Genomic DNA, 20,000 nt, shown 5'->3' with positions numbered 1-20,000 from the left:
TGCACAACGGAGTAGACAGGAGAAATACACGACGCCCCAATTTCTTTTAAATCATATGTGTGGCAACATTTTGGTTTTCCAAATATGGAAAAGGATGGCAAAACATTGAATGATAAGACAAAGACACTTTGTAAACTCTGCAAAAAAAAAATTATGCCATACACCGCAGCTAACACAAGCTGTATGCAGCTGTAAGATAGCCAGCTCTTCAAAAATTCCTTCTAACAAGTCACCAACCTACCATTAAAACAAAAGGTATCTAAATGTGGTCTAAAATTGAGTATGTTTTTCATGGAACCCAAAAGTGGGTATACCATTCAAATGTTTGAACTCAAACGCACTAACAGTTTGAGTAAAAGGGTTCAAAGTTCTGAGTCTTTCCTTTGACATTGTCAGTGAAGAGGGTGCGTGAGACATGGAATAATACAAAGCAAGACAAATTTATTTAAACAGCTAATTTCTGCAACTAATCAATTTAATGTGTTTTATATAGAATATTAAAAGAAAATAAGACCAAAATGACAGACAAAACACTATAGCTCAGTTCAACACACATTTACCTTCATCAAAGTCTGCATCATCCTCAGTGTGCTGCGGGAAGGGAAAACAGTTGGTGATCTCCAGCCGGTCATCAACTACCAGGCCCAGCAGGACGCCCTGAACCACCTCACTGCCCTGGCCCTCTTCCTGGTAGTGCTTGATGATCTTCAGCACCACCTGTGTGAATCAAATAAGTATTGTCATTGAGAGGAATGTTAATTAGTGATGCTTCCCATAGCCGTTGAAAACCCGAATATAATGTGCAACCATGGTTATATAAGTTGTTTTTCACTAACTTGTTTTTGGTCAGGACGTTTTGACCGTTTTACTATCTTGTTTTCATACCAAAGAAGAACATTGTTGTGGGAGGTTGACAGTTATTATTGTATAAGATGTTTTCATCAAAGGAGAACATGATTGAGTAAGATGCTTTTCAGAGCCTGAAGGACACACTTAAGTGTCAAAATATTGATCAATACCTCGACTGTTGGTTGGGTTAGGAACTCCAAAATTAGGGACTCTGTTTGGCGATTTTGGAGTCCCTAACTCAACCAACCACAGAGCTATTGATCAATATACTGTTAAATATTGATCAATGAGCATAAAAAAATCCTTAAAATTAATCAAAGGGGTTTATTAGAAAACCGAAGGATGTAGCATGAACGGAGGGATGCCACTGATGTGTGTGGTGATTTTGGAGTCCCTAACCCAACCAACAGCAGAGCTATTGATCAATATATGGGTAAATATTGATCAATAAACACAAAAAAATCCTTAAAATTTGGCAAAAGGATTTGTTTGAAAACCAGAGGTTGTAGCATGAAGGGAGGGACGTCACTGATCTGTTTGGCGATTTTGGGATCTCTAACTTAACCAACCGCCAAGCTATTGATCAATATATTGGTAAATATTGATCAATAAGCATTAAATAAAAATCATTAAAATTTGGCAAAGGGATTAATGAGAGAACCAGAGGTTGTAGCATGAAGAGATTGATCTCACTGATGTGTGTGGTGATTTTGGGATCTCAAACTCAACCAACCGCAGAGCTATTGATTAATATATGGGTAAATATTGATCAATAAGCATGAAAAAAAATTCTTAAAATAAGGCAAAGGGATGTATTAGAAAACCAGAGGTTGTAGCATGAAGGGAGGGAGTTCAATGATGTGTTTGGGGATTTTGGAGTCCCTAATCCAACCAACAGCAGAGCTATTGATCAATGTATTGGTAAATTATGGTCAATATGCATTTAAAATAAATCCCCAAATTTTAACAAAATAATTTACTTAAAAAACGACTGTTGTAGTGTGATCATGAAAACGTCATTGATGTGCCCAGTGATTTTGGACTCCTTATATTAAACAATATTGAAGCTACAGATTAATATTTAATTTATTAATGATCATTAAGAACAAAAATCTCCAAAATTAAACAAACGCTTTTACATCCAAAAGCACTGTTCCAATATGATCATGTTAATGTCTTTGATGTGTTCGTTGATTTCATAATCACAAATTGTGGTGTTACTGTTCCTCATCTAATAATATGCAGACGGTCCCCTGCGCACTCGCCCAGCCTCTGCTGCTCATAGAGATCAACTGCGTCTTTTCAGCGAAACAAACGGTTTAAATATTTTACAAATGCCTTTTTTGACATTGTAGCTGGTAGTCCGTATTATGAAGGAGGCACAAAGGCAACTTTGGTGTTTAGACAACGTTTTGGCTGAGAGGTATTGGTCGCTAAAGTCCGAATCTGCCAATATCTTGCCAACTTTACTTAAACTCATTTCACCAGAATATTTTCAAAATTAGGTTCAAGGAGTGAATTACAGTGAGGAGGGAAAGGGGAGAATTTTCTGCCATGGCATTTTGTTCAGTGCCAGCAACATCTCTCTAGCAGCTAGCTAGAGTAGCTGGTGCTGAGCGAGCAAGCAAACGCAAGAGCGAGAAGAGACAGACGAAATACAGCTTGCTCTCCATTAAGTTGACTTCGCCTCGTCCGCTATTGTTTTGGCTTTTCCAATCTACTGCCGCCGCAGACTGAAGTCGCATGTCAAAAGATCGAATACGTATCAGATTTAGTACCACATACCCAAGTGGCCTGGCTACAAAAATATGCGAAAAACATCTCGCACAAGGGCCCGGAACGTATCGTACTCAAACAAATTATTGCCCGATCACAACGTTTTTTTCACAGTAACAAGAAAGAAGGTCCTCATTAGAAATCGCCCAAGTTATGTATGTGCATAAGCAGGTTTCACATGTGGTAGCAGTACAACTTGTTTCTAAAAAAATAAATAAATTACCATAAAATGGTTCAGTGACACTTACCAAACCGTCTATCTGGATCTGCTTCACAGGAGAGTCCAAGGTGCCACCAGTCGAAGCCATTACGACGGTAAGAAAGGTGATCGATCTTATTTGGAAACTACCAACAAGCCGCTACACGAGGAAAAGGGGGTGAGGGGGACAACGTTCTCTAACGGACATTTCCGATATCGCATCAACTTCCTGTTTGTGAAGAAACGCGTCATAACAGAAAGTTCCGGAGTCTGTATTAATTCATGCAAAGCTAATGATACTTCCGATGCCCCAGAAATGCAAAACAAATTAGAAAATTGTGAAACACTTTTAACATTTCACAAAACATTTCTCAACAAAAGACCAAACAAATTCGTTTCGACTTTTTGTAATTTGTTTGCAAAAATGATAACGTGTTTCGTCTTTTGTTAAAATGGTTAGTGACATATTAGAAATTTTGCAGTTATTTCATTTGTTTTGCACTACAGGGCCGTAGCTGAGCCTTGTGTCCTGCAGCTCAAAATTTCGCTCTCACTATTCCGTCATGACTTCTGGAGTCTGTCACTCAGCAATATGGTCAGTACCTTTTCCGGTTTGTCTTTGTTGTCATTTGTTCCGGCTTTTGTTTTGTAAAGTTGTTTCCTGAAATGTAAATGTGTTTCGTCTTTTGTTAAAATACGTTGCGAGTGCTCTTGCTTGGCTCTGTTTTTGTATTGAAAGCTCAACTGGCCATGTTGGATAGCTCCCGGTGACCACAAAGCGGCCGTCATGATTCATTCCTGCCCCCTCTGTGAGACGTTGAACGTTCCCAAAGTTAATTGGTTGTCGCAACGAGACACGCGACAAAAGTTAAAAAAATTTAACTTCATGAGATAGGCAAAATTACGCGCCGCGTACTAAACTAAAACGTAAATGTAATAAATCTTTAGATGGGTAGATATCATTCATAATATAAAGTGTGTTTCTTTAATTTTCTGGAAACATAATTTTCTTTAGGTGCTGTTTTATGAATGCACCATTACATTGTCTTTCCAAAATATGTAAGCCCTGAAGTAGAGATGGTGGCAGTGGCTTAATTGGTTGATACTGTATTATTTCTTTAATCTTAGAGATACATTGCTGTTGAAGTGCTTTCAGCAATTTCATGAAATCATATTTTGACAGATTGAAATTATGTTTTTGCCCAAATTGATCATAACTTAGCAACAGACCATTGTCATGCATTGGGTGTGACAAAGACCATGTGATCCTTTCAACCTAATCTTCAAAAAATAATTTATTTCTCTGTAAAATGTCATAATTGTTCCAAATAGTGGATGTGCATTGTGTACATATAACATTTATCAATAAAGGAAAATTTGTTGGTGGAACTCAGATAATTGAATAGGAAGTTTTGGAACAGTAAAGTTGCTCACAAGTAAAAATTCAATGCCTCCTACTTTCTTGACAATATCGTTAGGAGCACAATACCAAAAAGAGTTCTTTGAGTCATCCATTATTTGATCCAATTTATTTTCAAGGTGCAATTGAGGCAATCAAAATCTATTGCCTTCAGACCGCCCTCACTTATTTCTTTAACCATGTGGCTTTTTTCATATAATCTTCTATATTTCACCATATAAAATTGAAATTGATTTGGTTGATTCGCTTTAGATCAATTTATTTGGAATTGCTTAGGAGTAGGCTGTGTAAATGCATCTTGATAGACTTTCAAATTTTGTTAAATAGAGTCTGCCAATGATAGATGTCTCACTGTAGCCATAAATTAATTTGGGTTTGCATTGTTTTATTTTGCTTTCAATATTCAGAGTTTCACTTTGCTTCTTATTCTTCGTTAGATGGACTACTGTCATAGTTTGTTAGATTTTGGGTTGTGGGTTTATTTTGAGGGATTCTATTCTTTTCTGTTTGTATAGTTCCTGCTTCTGCTCCTCTCGTGTCTCCCTGCGTTATTTTTGATTTGGTCCAGCTGTCCGTGTTACCTGCCCTCGTGTCTCCTCCAATCCGCTTCCCCCGCCTATTGTTCCCTGCCCAGCTGCCGTGTGTCTGTCTGATTAGTGTGTGTGTGTATTTAAGCCGAGTTTTCGTTACAGCCCGTGTGGATCATTGTCTTATAGTCGCATTTCACCCGTCTCGTCTCTACTCTCCCTGCCTGTTCGTGTTAGTTCTGTGCCTTGTCAGCCTGCGCCCTTTGTGAGTTTTCGCCGTCCTGTTTTCGCCGCATTTGTTCCTGCCTGCCACTTGGTCAAATAAACATGGATTATTACACGAATTCCCTGTCTCGAGGCCCTCCTGCTTTTGGGTCCTCCACCTCCGCAACCACGCCAGCCTTCCTCCCCGCCTCACACACCCTTGACAGAATGATCTAACCAACTCAGGACCCAGAAGGAAGCTTGCGGCGGCGGACACAATGCCGCCGCCCCGCCCGAATCTGCTCTCAGCCCGCCGGCCAGCCCCGTTCCCCCAGTGTGAGACCTCTTGTTATTTTTTCCATGTCTCTTCCATCCGAGTCCATGTCTGTCCCCGCTTCAAACCCGTCCCCCGCGTCTTTTACTTCCGCGTCTCCCTCGTGTTCCTCCCAACTCCCTTATGTCACTATTCTGTCCCCGCACATTTTTCTTAACTCCATTTTTCTTAACTCTTTTCTTAACTTTTCTGAGTTAGAGGATAGTTCACCTTCCATCCGTCCACCTGAGCACGTGACAAATGGGGGGCAGTCCTCTAAATCTGAAAAGACTGAGTCCAGAGTGTAGTGAGGGGGGCAAATAGGTGTCTCCTATTTGCCCGCCTCGCACCCCCTTGACAGACTCCAAGATAGTTTATTACTGATTTTATTGGAACATTACAGATGTTTTCTGGATGTGTATCATGTATAGCTAAAAGTTCACATTGCTTAAGGTTCAAAGTTAGACCTGACCTAAAGAGAACTTTTTTATTTTTTAATAGCTCTTGGTACCTGATTGCTGTTTTTTTAGGAATAGGGTAAAGTCGTCAGTCAATTGGCTGATTATAATTTCAGATCCCAATATGTTTAATTTTTTAATGTCTTGGCAAGTCTTAACATATATATATATATATATATATATATATATGTATATATGTATATATGTATATGTATATATGTATATATATATGTATATGTATATGTATATGTATATATATATATATATATATATGTATATATATATGTATATGTATATATATATATATATGTATATGTGTGTATATATTTATATATGTGTGTGTGTGTGTGTGTGTGTGTGTGTGTGTGTATTTGCATTTACAATACAGATGGAGCCACAGAGCGGTTATGGAAGTTATTGAAATAAAAACAGAACACATGAGGATTAATGTTCAAAAGAACATGTGCAGTTTTCCAGTGGCCATCCTAACAAACAGCAGAGCTATTTATGAAAATATTGGTAAGTGTCACAGCTAAGAAATGGAGGACCCTAGAGCACACACAGGCAGGTAAAATTAGAGAAAGAATGTTTATTTGCTGAGGGATACTTGCAGGAGGAGAAGCAAATGAGGACGGGCCACTGTGGAGGGGCTCTCTGGGCCAGGGAAGCGGGGACATGGCAGGCAGTCAGACAAGAGGGCGCAGACGGGACGGGGGCTCGAGCGGGGTTATTATTTCGGCAGGCTAATGGATGGTCGAATTCAGGCAGGGTTGAAGCACGAAAAGTCAGCTCTAAATGGCAGGCTATCGGGCAGTCAGGGGCGGTACATTGATAAAGAGGCAGGAAGAATTGCTGGAAAGCTCGGCTTGGCTCATGGAGACAATAGGGCAGCGGTAGTGAGGAAGAGGTCGGGTTGTAAAGTGAACGGGATTGGCAGCAGCTGTTGATGATTGAGCCGATTGACAGGGGAATACATTGAAAGGGGAATGCATACGGCCAAAAACGTTATGTATATGGGAACATATATAAGGCAATGTCACCCAGTAGTCTGTCTCTCAGAACCTTCTTGCGCGTTGGTTTGTATTCCATATGAGGTCTTTGGAGTCCAAAAAGGCTACCTTCGTTGAGTTGGCAGGCTCCTTGGCGCCAGCCAATCTAGCACTGCCTGCTTTCTCCTAAGTGAGGATACGCTGCTGGCTAGCAGTGGGCCTCAGGGTTAGAGGCTGAGTTTGCCTTTTTGCGTTCCCAATTGGAAGGGATTTCTGCACTGTTTCAGGACCTCCTCTAGCTGAGTGCCTAGCCATCTGGTGAGCAACCCCCTTTTCAAGGCGCCGTAGCACCGGACCTTTACAAGGATGTTGATGCCATTTCTCTGTCTGCTTCAGACTCATGCTTCCGTGACTCTAGGTTCAATTCTATGAACTCCACTATTGGTTCCACTCCTTCTGAGAGGGGCTCATCGCTCACCATATCAGGTGATGCAGATTCACTTGTGTCGCTTTTGAGCTCTGCTTTACGGGAGCTTCAGGTGGACGTTCCTTGTCCCCAGTCTCTTCTGAGTCTCCTTTTTTCTGGCGTGGCCGCTCTTCTGCTGCCTTCACTGTCCCACAGTGTGGGCATTATTTAGATATCTTGCAGTCCTGTTGCGACGATACGAGTGCTTTAGCCCCGCCTTACGTCTGAGGGGTGTACATTGGCGGCGTTGCAGGAAGTTGCTAACATTGGGTTAGACAGGATGCCTGTTGTGGAGGAGGATGTTGCTTCCTTACTCTACTCACCAAACGAGCTTGCTCGGTGTCACATGGCGGATGACCACATTACGAAGGCCTATAATGCTTGCGCGCGCTCGGCTTGAATTGGCAACTCCCACCTGTCTCGCAACTGTTGTTCGTTGCCATGGCTGTGGCGGAAAGGAGATAGTTTTGTCTTTTGGTGAAGCATGTCTACATGCATTTACTCTTATGACAAGGGACCACTAGGGTGCAATGTCCTACTTGGTCCGTTTGCACCGTCTTCTGTGGTTGTCTCATTCCTCCCAAACTGAGTCCTCCAAGAATACTCTGCAGGACTTCCCTGTGGTTCCTCGGACGTTTTTCATTTCTGGTTCAGTGGAGACACTGGAACGCTCGCTCAGGGGTCCGTGAGGCCTGTGTGCCGCTCTCCGACCGTGACAGAGCTTCTGTCATTTCTGCTCCTTCTCGGTTTGCCTCCTCTGTGCGTCGGGACCATGTTCCATTACGTGCCCAAATGTTTGGGGGCGCAAGTTCCCTGCACCTCCCCAGAAGATATGCCGCTGTGGACACTCGTTTTGGTCTTCGGTTGCCTGACAATAGGCCACGGGCGGTTGCCCCTCTGCCCGCCCTCTCAAGGCACCACAACTTCATGGGACTGAGGAGTTGAGGCCGGCTGTAGGGTGTTTTTCTCCTTGGCAGCTCAGGCTGTGGTTGCTTTAGGGTCAGAACCCTGGGTGCTTTCCACCCTGTCCCAGGGGTACAGTTTGCAGTTCCGACACCAGCCCCCCATACAATGGCAAAGACCTTGGCCCTCGATCAGGAACTTTCTACTGCCTTGGCCAAAGGGGCCATCGATTTGATACTTTATCTTTTAGCACTCTTTATGTTTCTACGCCTGGCATGCGCTTTCTCTTAATAAACTATCATTGACTATCCACTTCCTCATGGGATTTGCTAGGGTCCTGAATCCGCTCGAGTTCCTCAGTTATTCATAACAAAATAACCCGGCCAAAATGGACCCAGCCCATACCGAGTGCGTACATAAGCGCGGCATGGCTCGGTAGTAGTGGGCGTCTCCCAGCTGAGAGGCTGTGAGTTCGATCTCCCGACCATCAAGACCATGTCCAAGTGTCCTTGAGCAAGACACTGAACCCCTAATTGCTCCTGATGCTGCGTCATCAGTAGGTAAATGACTAGTTAGTGTAAAGCGCTTTGAGTACCCAAGGTAGAAAAGCGCGATATACGTGAAAGTCCATTTACCAACTAGTAAGCCAGGGACAATTGGTTGGTCGACACCAGCAGATGATAGAAGAGCTCCAGGGAGCCATTTCCGCATTAGCAAGAAGCGTGGAGGAGGTCGCTTCTCGCATTCCAGCAACCAACCCAGAAGCGGTCAGCTCTGGCGACAGGAACGGGACACCAACGTTGAGCTCCCAGCTCAACATCGGTATCCCGTTGCCATCCCAGCCATCCCACATCCTGCACCTACGCGGATGAGCAAGGCAATTTCATCCATCAATGCTCCCTTGTGTTTGACCAACAACCGCTGACCTCCTGGTACGACCGGTCCAAGATTGCATTTATTATGAGTCTCCTCACTGACAAGGCGGCCGCCTGGGCTATGGCCGTGAGTGCAACCAACCTCGCACGCCGAGACTTTCTCGCACAAGAATTTCGGAACATGTTTAACCACCCAGTATGGGGTCGCAAAGCCGGAGATCAGCTACTCGACAATAAACAAGGCAACTGCAACATGGCTGATTATTCAGTAAAGTTCCATATCTTAGCCGTGGAGAGCAGCTTTGGGGAGTCAGCGCTACGTAGAATCTTTCACAGGGGGCTCCACAATAAGTTAAAGGGCGAGCTCGCCGCTCGAGACGAAACCCCCACCTTGGAAGAGCTGATCGTGCTGGCCATTCGGCTCAACAATCGACTACAAGAACACAGGAGAGAGATAGACGCCAAACGGATGCCTTTCCCGGGGAGGAGAGATGGAAAGGGAACGGACCTTCACCGCTTCAGCGTCAGCTCCAGAGTGGGCAGCAGCCAGCAGCGAACCCATGCAAATTGGAGGGGGCCGTCTTACTCATGGCGAGAGGGAACATCAGATGCGCTACGCCTTTGCCTTTATTTTGGTTAACTTGGTCACGTGATCGCTGCCTGCACGCTGCGGCCAGACCACAACACCCACCGTCAGTCAACTCATCGGGGGGCTATATCAGAGAACTGTGAATAGGATAGAGACTGTGGATCGGTCAGCGGGATAGCGGACAATACACCACTTCGGCGGTTGCAGCTGGCCGGGGAGGTTTTATACGCTAACAGTCGGCACACAATCACTGCCTTGACTCGGGGGCTGATGACAACTTCATTGACTTTACCGTGGCACTAATCACACCTTCAAGACATTTGAGGCTCATGTTATGCGATCAATCTCCTCACTACCATTCTATGTGCTAGTTATTTACCGTCCTCACGGTCCGTACTCTGGATTCTTAGATTCTTAGATGAGTTCCTTGGATTTATCGCTGATTTAACAACTCATGCAGATAATATATTAATTATGGGTGCCTTCAATTATCATATGAACTCCCCATTGGAGCCACTTACTGTAGCATTTCAAGCAATAATCGATGCATTTGGTTTTACACAAATAATAGAAGCAGTGACACACCGGAATGGTGATATCTTAGATTTGGTGTTAACCCGTGGCTAACTGCCTCAAATGTCACAATTTTGCTGTGTACTAACGCTATGTCTGATCATTATCTTATAACATTTGAGGTCCTAGATCAGTGTGGTCTTATTAACCACAACCAAGGCTTTAAGGGCCAACCAATCAACTGAGACAGCCCATGGATTCCAACATCTCATCAATATTATTATTGCTTGACCTTAGTGCCACATTTCACACTATTGATATCACATTTTTATAGAACGTCTTAAATCATGTGTTGGTATCTTGGGATCAGCAATTTCTTGGTTCAGAACTTACATCCTGGGAAGGACGCATAGTGTCTCTTATGGCAATGCGATCTCAAAATCCTTCTCCGTCTCATGTGGCGTCCCGCAGGGGTCAGTACTTGGTCCCTTACTGTTCAACATCTACATGATTTCTCTTGGCGATATTATACGTAAATATGCTATTAGTTTTCGTTGCTATGCTGATGATACCCAACTGTACATGCCTTTAGAAACAACAGATCCGTGCGAGTGGCGTACACTGGAGGCATGCCTTGCCGAGATTAAAGAATGGATGGCTTCCAATTTTCTGCTTCTTAACCCTAGTAAAACAGAGATGTTAATTATTGACCCTGCTCATCATCAGTACTTGATGAAGAAGAATACCACATTGAACCTGGATAACTGTACTATTTCCCAAAGTAGTTTTGCAAAAAACCTCGGCGTGATATTTGACTCAACCCTCTCTTTTCGGACACATATAAATTAAAACGACAAGAACGGTGTTTTTTTTCCCCTTCGCAATATAGCTACAATTCACCCTATTCTTTCTCCCAGCGATGCTGAAACATTAATTAATACATTTGTTACGTTGCGCCTAGACTATTGTAATGTTCTGTTTTCTGGGCTTCCCATGTCCTGCATCAAAAGCCTGCAGTCTTTACAAAATGCAACAGCGAGACTATTGACTAGGACGAGAAAGTTCGATCATATTACTCCGATTCTAGCTGACCTGCATTGGCTTCCAATACACATGAGATGTGATTTTAAGGTGTTGTTAATTACTTATACACTTTTACACGGTTTAGCTCCTTCCTATCTCGTCGACTCGAGCATCACCATATGTTCCGTCCCGACAACTTTAGTTACCATGTACCATGTACCAGTACCATGGAATGACCTACCTATGGAAGTTCGCGCAGCCACTTCAGTAGAAACTTTAAATCCCGACTAAAAACACATTTATACTCAAAAGCAGTTAGTATAAATAGTAGTTAATAGGCCTGTCTGCAGCTTTCTTCTTTTTTTTTTCCTGCCCCCTTCTCCTGGCTCAGGGAGGGGGTAGCTAGATGGTGAAGGTTGACTTGACCGCTCTTATTTGGCCCTGTTCTGTATTGTGTACCTGTATTTGTCTGTAATGTGTATCTATTGGTCTGTATTTGGTGCATGCAGCATCCACTTCAACCTGTGGGCCTGGAAGGGGGCTCCTCCCACCTGTGGTCCCTTCTGAAGGTTTCTGATTTTCCCCAAATTGGGATTTTTGAGTTTTTCCTTCCCCTTCTGGGAGCTTTGACAAGGGATGCTGTTGTGTACCTTACACCGAAAAGATGTCTCTGTATGACTTCTTTTTTCGAAAGAAGTCTCAACATGACCTCTTTTCACTTGCGATGCCCTTTGAGGCTTCGGTAATTCAGGGCTATACAAATAAAATTTGATTTGATGAAGATGGGCGCCCACTGGCCTTAGTGACCCATCAGACGGGTCCAGTTGGAATCACCACAAGCAAATTAAGCTGTTTGTTGTGCCCACATAGAGTTAGAATTACATAACCCGAGTATTAATTGGACCAAGCCGGTTATCACCGGTTTGAGTCCGTTCTGTCATGCGCACTGTCTTCGAGCCACGTGGTTTGCCAGTATCCCGCACGCTATTCCAAATGTGAGGAAATCAATTTAGAACGGGTGCCAGCCAATTACCATGATTTATGGGAGGCTTTTAGTAAAGACCAGACACTCGCCCTACCTCCCCACCGCCCATATGACTACACCATCGATATCGTGCCGGGATCGACCTACCCATCGGCGAAACTGTCCAAAATCTCACCTCCCTAGCAGGTGTTGTTCCGCGATTTCATTTCCACCTCACTGTCAGCCGGGCATATTCGTCCCTCAACCTCTCCATTCGCTGCAGGGTTCTTTTTTTACTGACAAGGACAATACCATGTTCAATGTTCAATTGAGTCAAATGCTTTATGGTAGTCAAGAAACAACATAAAACCAATTTGATGATTATACTCAATAAGATCAAGAACCAACTGGGTTTTATTATGTATCAACCTGTATCTTTGAGATGCCGATTTTATTACCAAGACTTCTGTGAAAATCTTAAAGTCTGTGTTTAAAAGTGCTAAAGGTCTTATGTTTAGGTCTTATGTTGCTTAGAATTAGGGCGTTAAATGATAAATGGACTTTAATTTATATAGCACTTTTTTTTTTTTTTTTTGGTTCTGGGGTGACAGCAAGTGTGCTTATATGTGAGTGTGCTGGTGTGCGTGCATGAATCCACATCTCCCTTTTCTCTCTTTTCTTTTTTTTTTTCTTTTTGGTCATTTTTATGGTCATATATGTCATTCATCCTGTTCAATGTGAAGTGTTTGAACAGTTACTTTAACTTTGTTACCTGGAAGGTAAAAACTAGCTATACCATCCATCCATTCATCCATCTTCTACCGCTGTCTTCTGGGGTCAGGTCGCGGGGGCAGCAGCTTGAGCAAGGAAGCCCAGACTTCTCTCTCCCCGGCCACTTCATCCAGCTCTCCTGGAAGGATCCCCAGGCGCTCCCAGGCAAGCCGAGAGACATAGTCCTTCCAGCGTGTCCTGGGTCGTCCCTGGGGCCTCCTCCCAGTGGGACATGCCCGAAACATCTCACCAGGGAGGCGTCCGGGGGGCACCCTTAACCAGATGCCCGAACCATCTCAGCGAGCTCCTCTCAACGCGGAGGAGCAGCAGCTCGACACTGAGCCCCTCTTGGATGACCGAGCTTCTCACACTATCTCTAAGGGAGAGCCCGGACACCCTGCGAGGAAACTCATTTCGTCCACTTGTATCCAGGATCTTGCTCCTTCGGTCACGACCCACAGCTCGTGGCCATAGTAGAGGGCAGGAATGTAGATCGAGTGGTAAACAGAGAGCTTCGCCTTTCCGCTCAGCTCTTTCTTCACCACGACAGACTAGTGCAGTGCCCGCATGACAGCAGATGCCGCACCGATCCGTCTGTCGATCTCACGCTTCATTCTACCCTCACTCGTGACCAAGAACCTGAGATACTTGAACTTCTCCACTTGGGGCAGGACCTTATCCCCAACCCGGAGAGGGTATTCCACTTTTTTCCGACTGAGGACCATGGTCTCAGATTTGGAGGTACTGATCTTCATCCCAGCCGCTTCACACTCGGCTGCGAATCGCTCCAGTGAGAGTTGGAGGTCACGGCCTGAAGAATCCAACAACACCACATCATCCGCAAAAAGCAAAGATGCAATGCTGAGGCTACCAAACCGGACCCCTTCAACGCTTCGGCTGTGCCTAGATATTCTGTCCATAAAGGTAATGAACAGAATCGGTGACAAAGGGCAGCCTTGGCGGAGTCCAACCCTCACTGGAAACGAATTCGACTTACTGCCGGAAATGCGGACCAAGCTCTGAAATCGGTCATACAGGGAACAAACAGCCCTTATCAGGGCGTCCGGTACCCCGTACTCCCAAAGCACCCCCCACAGAGATCCCTGAGGGACACGGTCGACGCCTTCTCCAAGTTCACAAAGCACATGTAGGTTGGGCGAATTCCCATGCACCCTCAAGGACCCTGCCGAGGGTGTAGAGCTGGTCCACTGTTCCACGACACACTGGTCCTCCTGAATCTGAGACTCGACTACCTGACGGACCCTCCTCTCCAACACCCCTGAATAGACCTTACTGGGGAGGCTGAGGAGCGTGATTCCTCTGTAGTTCGAACACACCCTCCGGTCCCCCTTCTTATAAAGGGTTACCACCTCCCCAGTCTGCCAATCCAGGGGCACTGTCCCCGACGTCCATGCGATGTTGCAAAGGCGTGTCAGCCAAGACAGCCCTACAGCCTCCAGAGCCTTCAGGAACTCCGGGCGGATCTTATCCACCCCCGGGGCCTTGCCACCAAAGAGTTTAATGACCACCTCAGTGACTTCAGCCCCAGAGATGGGAGAGCCGCACTCCGCTTGGCCAGCCGGTACCTGTCAGCTGCCTCTGGAGTCTCACAGGCCAAAGAGGCCTGATAGGACTCCTTCTTTAGCTTGACGGCATCCCTTACCCCAGCGGGTTCGGGAATTGCCGCCACAACAGGCACAGACCACCTTACGGCCACAACTCCGATCAGCCGTCTCGACAATGGAGGCGCGATACATGGTCCACTAAGACTCAATGTCCCTCCCCCACCCCCCCGGGATGTGGAAGAAATTCTGCCGGTGGTGGGAGTTGAAACTCCTTCTGACAGGGGACTCTGCTAGATGTTCCCAGCAGACCCTCACGATACATTTGGGTCTGCCAGGTCTGGCTGGCATCCTCCCCCACAATCGGAGCCAACACACCACCAGGTGGTGATCAGTTGACAACTCCGGCCCTCTCTTCACCCAAGTGTCCAAAACATGCGTCCGCAAATCCGATGATAAAACTCCATAGTCGATCAATGAACTGCGGCCTAGGGTGTCCTGGTGCCAAGTGCACATATGGACACCCCTATGTTTGAACATGATGTTCGTTATGGACAATCCGTGACGAGCACAGAAGTCCAATAACAAAGCACCACTCGGGTTCAGATCGGGGGGGGGGGCGTTCCTCCCAATCACGCCCCTCCAGGTCTCACTGTCATTGCCCACATGAGCATTGAAGTCCCCCAGGAGAACAAGGGAGTCCCCGAAGGGAGCGCTCTCCAGCACACCCCCCAAAAATGGTGGGTACTCTGAACTGCTACTTGGTGCATAGGCAAAAACAACAGTCAGGACCCGTCCCCCCACCCGAAGGCGGAGGGAGGCTACCCTCTCATCCACTGGAGTAAACCCCAATGTACAGGCGCTGAGCTGGGGGGCAACAAGAATGCCCACACCAGCTCTGCGCCTCTCACCGCGGGGAACTCCAGAGTGGAAGAGAGTCCAACCCCTCCCGAGAGGACTGGTATCAGAGCCCAAGCTGTGTTGTGGAGGCGATTCCAACTGTATCTAGTCGGAACTTCTCGGCCTCGCACACCAGCTCATGGGTGATCTGTCATTGTCTCAGGTAGGCTGTGTCACAATCTTGTGGCATTGGTTAATGTTTATGCGCCCAATGCTGACGATGTTCAATTTTTTTCAATTTTTTTTTTTTTAAGCTCTCAGACCTGAACTCACATTTGTTAATTTTTGGTGGTGATTTTGTTTTATGGATGCTTCATTGAATCACTACAAGATTGCCAGCCCGAACAAACCAGTTTTGTACGTTAAATCTTTCCATTAGAACTTAAGTGTCACTGACCCATGACACTTTTTGTATCCAAAAGGTAGGGACTATTTTTTTTTTTTTTCCTCTTGTACATCATATTTACGCCCATATCGACTACTTCTTTTCTTGATAACTTGAGGCTTTCAAGTCTCCTATCTTGCAGATAAGAAAGTATTTCTGATCACGCCCCTCTTGTTCTTGAACTGGCACTGCCGGAGTGCAATTGGGTGAGAAAGCATTGGAGACTGGATCCACTGTTGCTTGGCGGAAACTAGAACACCAGGTATGTCCAATACCATTTGGGAGGCTGTCAAGAATAATTGGACACGTGTCACCAGAAAGTTGCAGAACCAATTTAAAGCTCATTTTTTCCCATTACTTGAGCGTTCAAAACAGCTTTATTCCAAGTGGTCCTCATTATTACCCTCCATTATAGGTAGGATTAATGCGATCAAAATTATACTGCTCCCTAAATACATATTTTTTCTGTCTTCCCATTCTGATTCTGAAATCATTTTTCAAATTTTTGGATTTATTAATACTTACTTCTTACTTACTTTCTAATTTGGAATGGTAGACATCCTAGAAAGAAACTCTTCAATGACTAAGACATTCAGGTGAATTTGCTTTGCCAAACTTTCAGAATTATTACTGTTCTGCTAACATCTTGGGTTACTTAATTGGAGACACTTTTATTTGGGAACTTCGACTCCAGTCTGAGTTTTTATGGAAGCTCACGCTGGTGGTAGTGGAATTTCTTTGCCTGCGATTTTGGGTTCTCCACTCCCGATTTTATTTTTTGTTCTCTCTGGTAGAATAAAGAAATAAAAGTTGTCCACAGGGTCCACTATTCAAAGTTAAACTGGCATCCATCCTAATGTGGACTCGAAATGTGACAGATGTCTGGGTGAACCGGCAATGTTAAGTCACATGTTTTGGCCTTTCTATCTTCTGGAAGTTGGTTTTGCGCAGTTTGTCAAAGATCCTACTTTGTATTATTGAGCCAAACCTGATAAGTGCCATATTTGGAGTTGACCCAGACTTTAGCTTATCTAGCACTCCCAAAAACGTCTTTCCTTTTTATTCTTAATAGCTAAGAGGTGTGTTTTACTATAATGTAAGGACCCAGCTCCCCCCTCTCACGCGCACTGGATGAAGGATGTAATGTTGCGCATGGAAGAAACATGATTCTCAGTCCGAGACACTACAAATGGAGTCTACAAGCCCTAGCGCCCATTTCTGACCTTTTTTGAGAATCTTACCATTGCACTGTCAAATGGGAGCATGTGCTGTCTGGGGAATTGGGTATTTTTGTTAACGCACAAGGAAATCTGTACATGATCCTGTAACATGACTGTCATTGAGGTTTTGCAGAATCAATAAAAAAGACATTTGAAAGAAAATGAGAATGAAAATTAAATCTGCATCAATTGGGTATGTAAAACCATTTTTATTTTTAAACTTTACAGATGTATCACTAAAGATTACCGAAAGAACTACAAAGGTGGGATACTGTACGTATCTGTAACAAGCACATCTTCAGGTTACACAATGCTAAAAGGTGTACAACTGTAAATGCAAAAATAAAAACAAAATAAAAAAAAAAGTTTAAGTTTACCTGACAAACTGTCTGAATTAGATAACAGAAATATGACATTTGGCCTCAGGGGGGAAACGGTTTGACAGATTTGTATTATGTGGAAAAACAATAGCAACAGAGAGGTGGAGAGGTTTCATTTTGTATGAAGAAAACAGTACCTTTCCTGAATATGTACACAAGCGATGCAGAACTTCACATGGAAACAATGGCTTCTCATGACAAAATGTTGTATTATTTCCAGAGCTAGTAGAAATGTTTGAATATTCATGGGTAAGCAGACAATTTTCATAGAAGTAAAATTAATCAAAGCTAACATTGGTTGATGGAATGGAAACGTGTCATTATAAATATAACTGTTAATGTGTTTATTTCAAATGAATACTGCATAATTCCAAGTAAAATACAGCAAAATCATTTTTTCAGACATCCAAAAACCTTACACACTAACCCCAACCTGTCTTGCGCAATGAAAGCAGAAAAAAATTGACAAAACTGTATGACAGAAAAAAAATGCTCATTTAAAAAAAAAAAAAAAAAAAAAAAGGAATGCCTGTGGCAATAAGTGTTTTTTTTTTTTTCCTCTTTCAATGTCTAAATAAGGTGAAATCGTGGTCCAGCGGTAGCAATTATGTCACTATAAGGCTCCGTCTGGGTGACTTCGATCGCTTGCTGCTTCTTGAGGACCAGGAAACTGTAGAACTTAGCAGCAGCCTGCTTTTTGTTGTTGTTCCGACACAAGTCAAGCAGACTAACAGAGTCTGCTCCAGTCTTGGACATGACACGCTGTCGGGATGACCACAAATTGGAGCACACGAACAATGACAAGGTTTTGACTAATCAATTTAAAATAAAAGCTGATTAAAAAGGATTTGAACTAACAAACAATGTTTTGGTACCTGAAGACCATGTAGCATCTGTTGAGTTCTTTTGTTCCATCGCTTCTCTTCTTGGTCCTGGTCTCCAGCCTGACCCTCTTCATCCTAATTAAGACGATACAAAAGGCTCAAGTTGTTTTTTTTCCCTCCCTCTTTTGCACAGCGTTGTAGTTTCACTTTTAAAAAAAAAAGTTTTGTTTCAATCCTCGTATGCTGAGCATAATCTGTTTACGGTTCACAAATAACTGATAGAACGTTTTACAGGATTAAGAATTACAGGACAGGATTAATTTTTCTGAAGTTGCTTGAGTGAGGCCTACTGCTTAAATCTTTACTAATCAGCACTTTTTGGAGCTGAGCATGAACTGATCCTCTCAACAGAAATACAGTGATCCCCCTACTTTACGGTTAATGGGGGGTGTCAACCCCCCACGAAGTCTGAAACCCGCGAAGTAGGGTATCAGTTATCAACACAAATGATAATAAACTACAGTGGTACCTCGGTACTCGACCATAATCCGTTCTGAGGTGGTGGTCGAGCACCGGTTTGTTCGAACACCGAAAGCAATTTTCCCATAAGAAATAATGGAAAGTATGTGTGCACAAGTAAATGTGCACAAGCAGTACATGATAAAGATAAATAAAGCATTATAAACCGTTTTGTATAATTTACTTACGTTTTGGAGAGTGGTTGATGGCATACAGGAATGGATGTGGAGAGGACGGGAGGGAGTTACTCCTTCCATGATGACGCTAGCTAACTGCGACGCGAGGTACACCGCGTTCATATTTTGCTATAATTTCCTTCTTCGGTTCAATAGTGGTCCTCATTGTTCTCCTCTTTGCCTTCCCCTTATCACTGTCTTTCTTTGGACCCATTATTAAGGGCTAGAGCAACACGAAAAAGTTTAAATCCGGGAAGAAATACTCGAACAAACGTCTTACTCCGCTGGCGGTCTGAGTTGAACTGGCGCTTACCCGCTGGCCGAGAAGGGCCGAGGAGCGCGTTCGGGTCGGCTCGGCTCGGCTAGTCGAGCACCGAAAATCTGTTTGAGGTCCGATGCATTATCTACTTGAATTTTTTGGTCGAGCACCGATTTGGTCGAGTATAGAGGCGGTCGAGTACCGAGGTACCACTGTATAAATATGAGCTTACGTTGTCATTCACTACGTCACCAAAACGAGCCGAATGACTCACAGAGAACTTAAAACAGGAAACGGAAATGCAATGCGACCCGACAAATTAAAAGCATGCATTTGAAAATAAGATAACAAACATCACGAACTCTAATGCTTGAAGAATTCTTAACATAGTTATTAACTAATATTACTTAGTTATTTGATGAATACAGTACTGTTATAATGCACTTTTTTGTTTTTTTCCCAATTTTTTTCTGTTTTTGCGCATTTTTTAATTTTTTATTTTGAAATATTTTAAATTTTTCCTGAAAAAACCCGCAAAGTACTGAGACTGCTATATCTGAGACCGCGAAGTAGGAGGGATCACTGTACATCAAGTTGTTTTAAACGTGTGTTAAATTAGATGTGTTAAACACAGCTCCAGCCTCTCCGCTACACAAAATGCTTGATTCAAACACACAGTAGGTTGCCGTTGCACTGTCTTCAGTTTCCACATGAAAAATTTGTGTTTTGGAACTGATTTAGTTCATCTTTAATCAGTTACAGATAGGGCTGCACAATTAATCAATTGCGCAATCCTAAGATTAAGATGATCCTCAGCTATATCAACATTTAAAAAGCCGGCTACACTAAATGTCTAATCAAGCATGAGTCATCCCACCACCAGGGGGCAAAGTTTCCTATATATTTGCATGACAAAAGACTCTGCTTTTCTCACCC

The 20,000-nt window shown here is 43.8% G+C and overlaps 1 protein-coding gene across 1 annotated transcript in view; it reads right to left on the bottom strand.

Annotated features, from left to right (window-relative positions):
* Positions 1–17,095: 17,095 nt before the first annotated feature.
* LOC148425856 (double-strand-break repair protein rad21 homolog A-like) overlaps positions 17,096–20,000 on the bottom strand; it is a 17,376-nt gene continuing 14,471 nt past the window's right edge. Inside the window, exons 13-14 of the mRNA XM_088411473.1 lie at positions 18,162–18,245; positions 17,096–18,048 (exon numbers count right to left, since the gene is read on the bottom strand). Coding sequence (XP_088267599.1) covers positions 17,857–18,048; positions 18,162–18,245 — 276 coding nt within the window. The 3' untranslated portion in view covers positions 17,096–17,856. The remainder of the gene's footprint in view (positions 18,049–18,161; positions 18,246–20,000) is intronic.

The sequence above is a fragment of the Hippichthys cyanospilos genome, chromosome 3, assembly GCF_059441005.1.
Source record: "Hippichthys cyanospilos isolate Australia breed blue-spotted pipefish chromosome 3, RoL_Hcya_1.0, whole genome shotgun sequence".
Taxonomy (NCBI): Eukaryota; Metazoa; Chordata; class Actinopteri; order Syngnathiformes; family Syngnathidae; genus Hippichthys; species Hippichthys cyanospilos.
The sequence above is the reverse complement of the archived record's forward strand: the minus strand, read 5'-3'. Positions and strand labels throughout refer to the sequence as shown.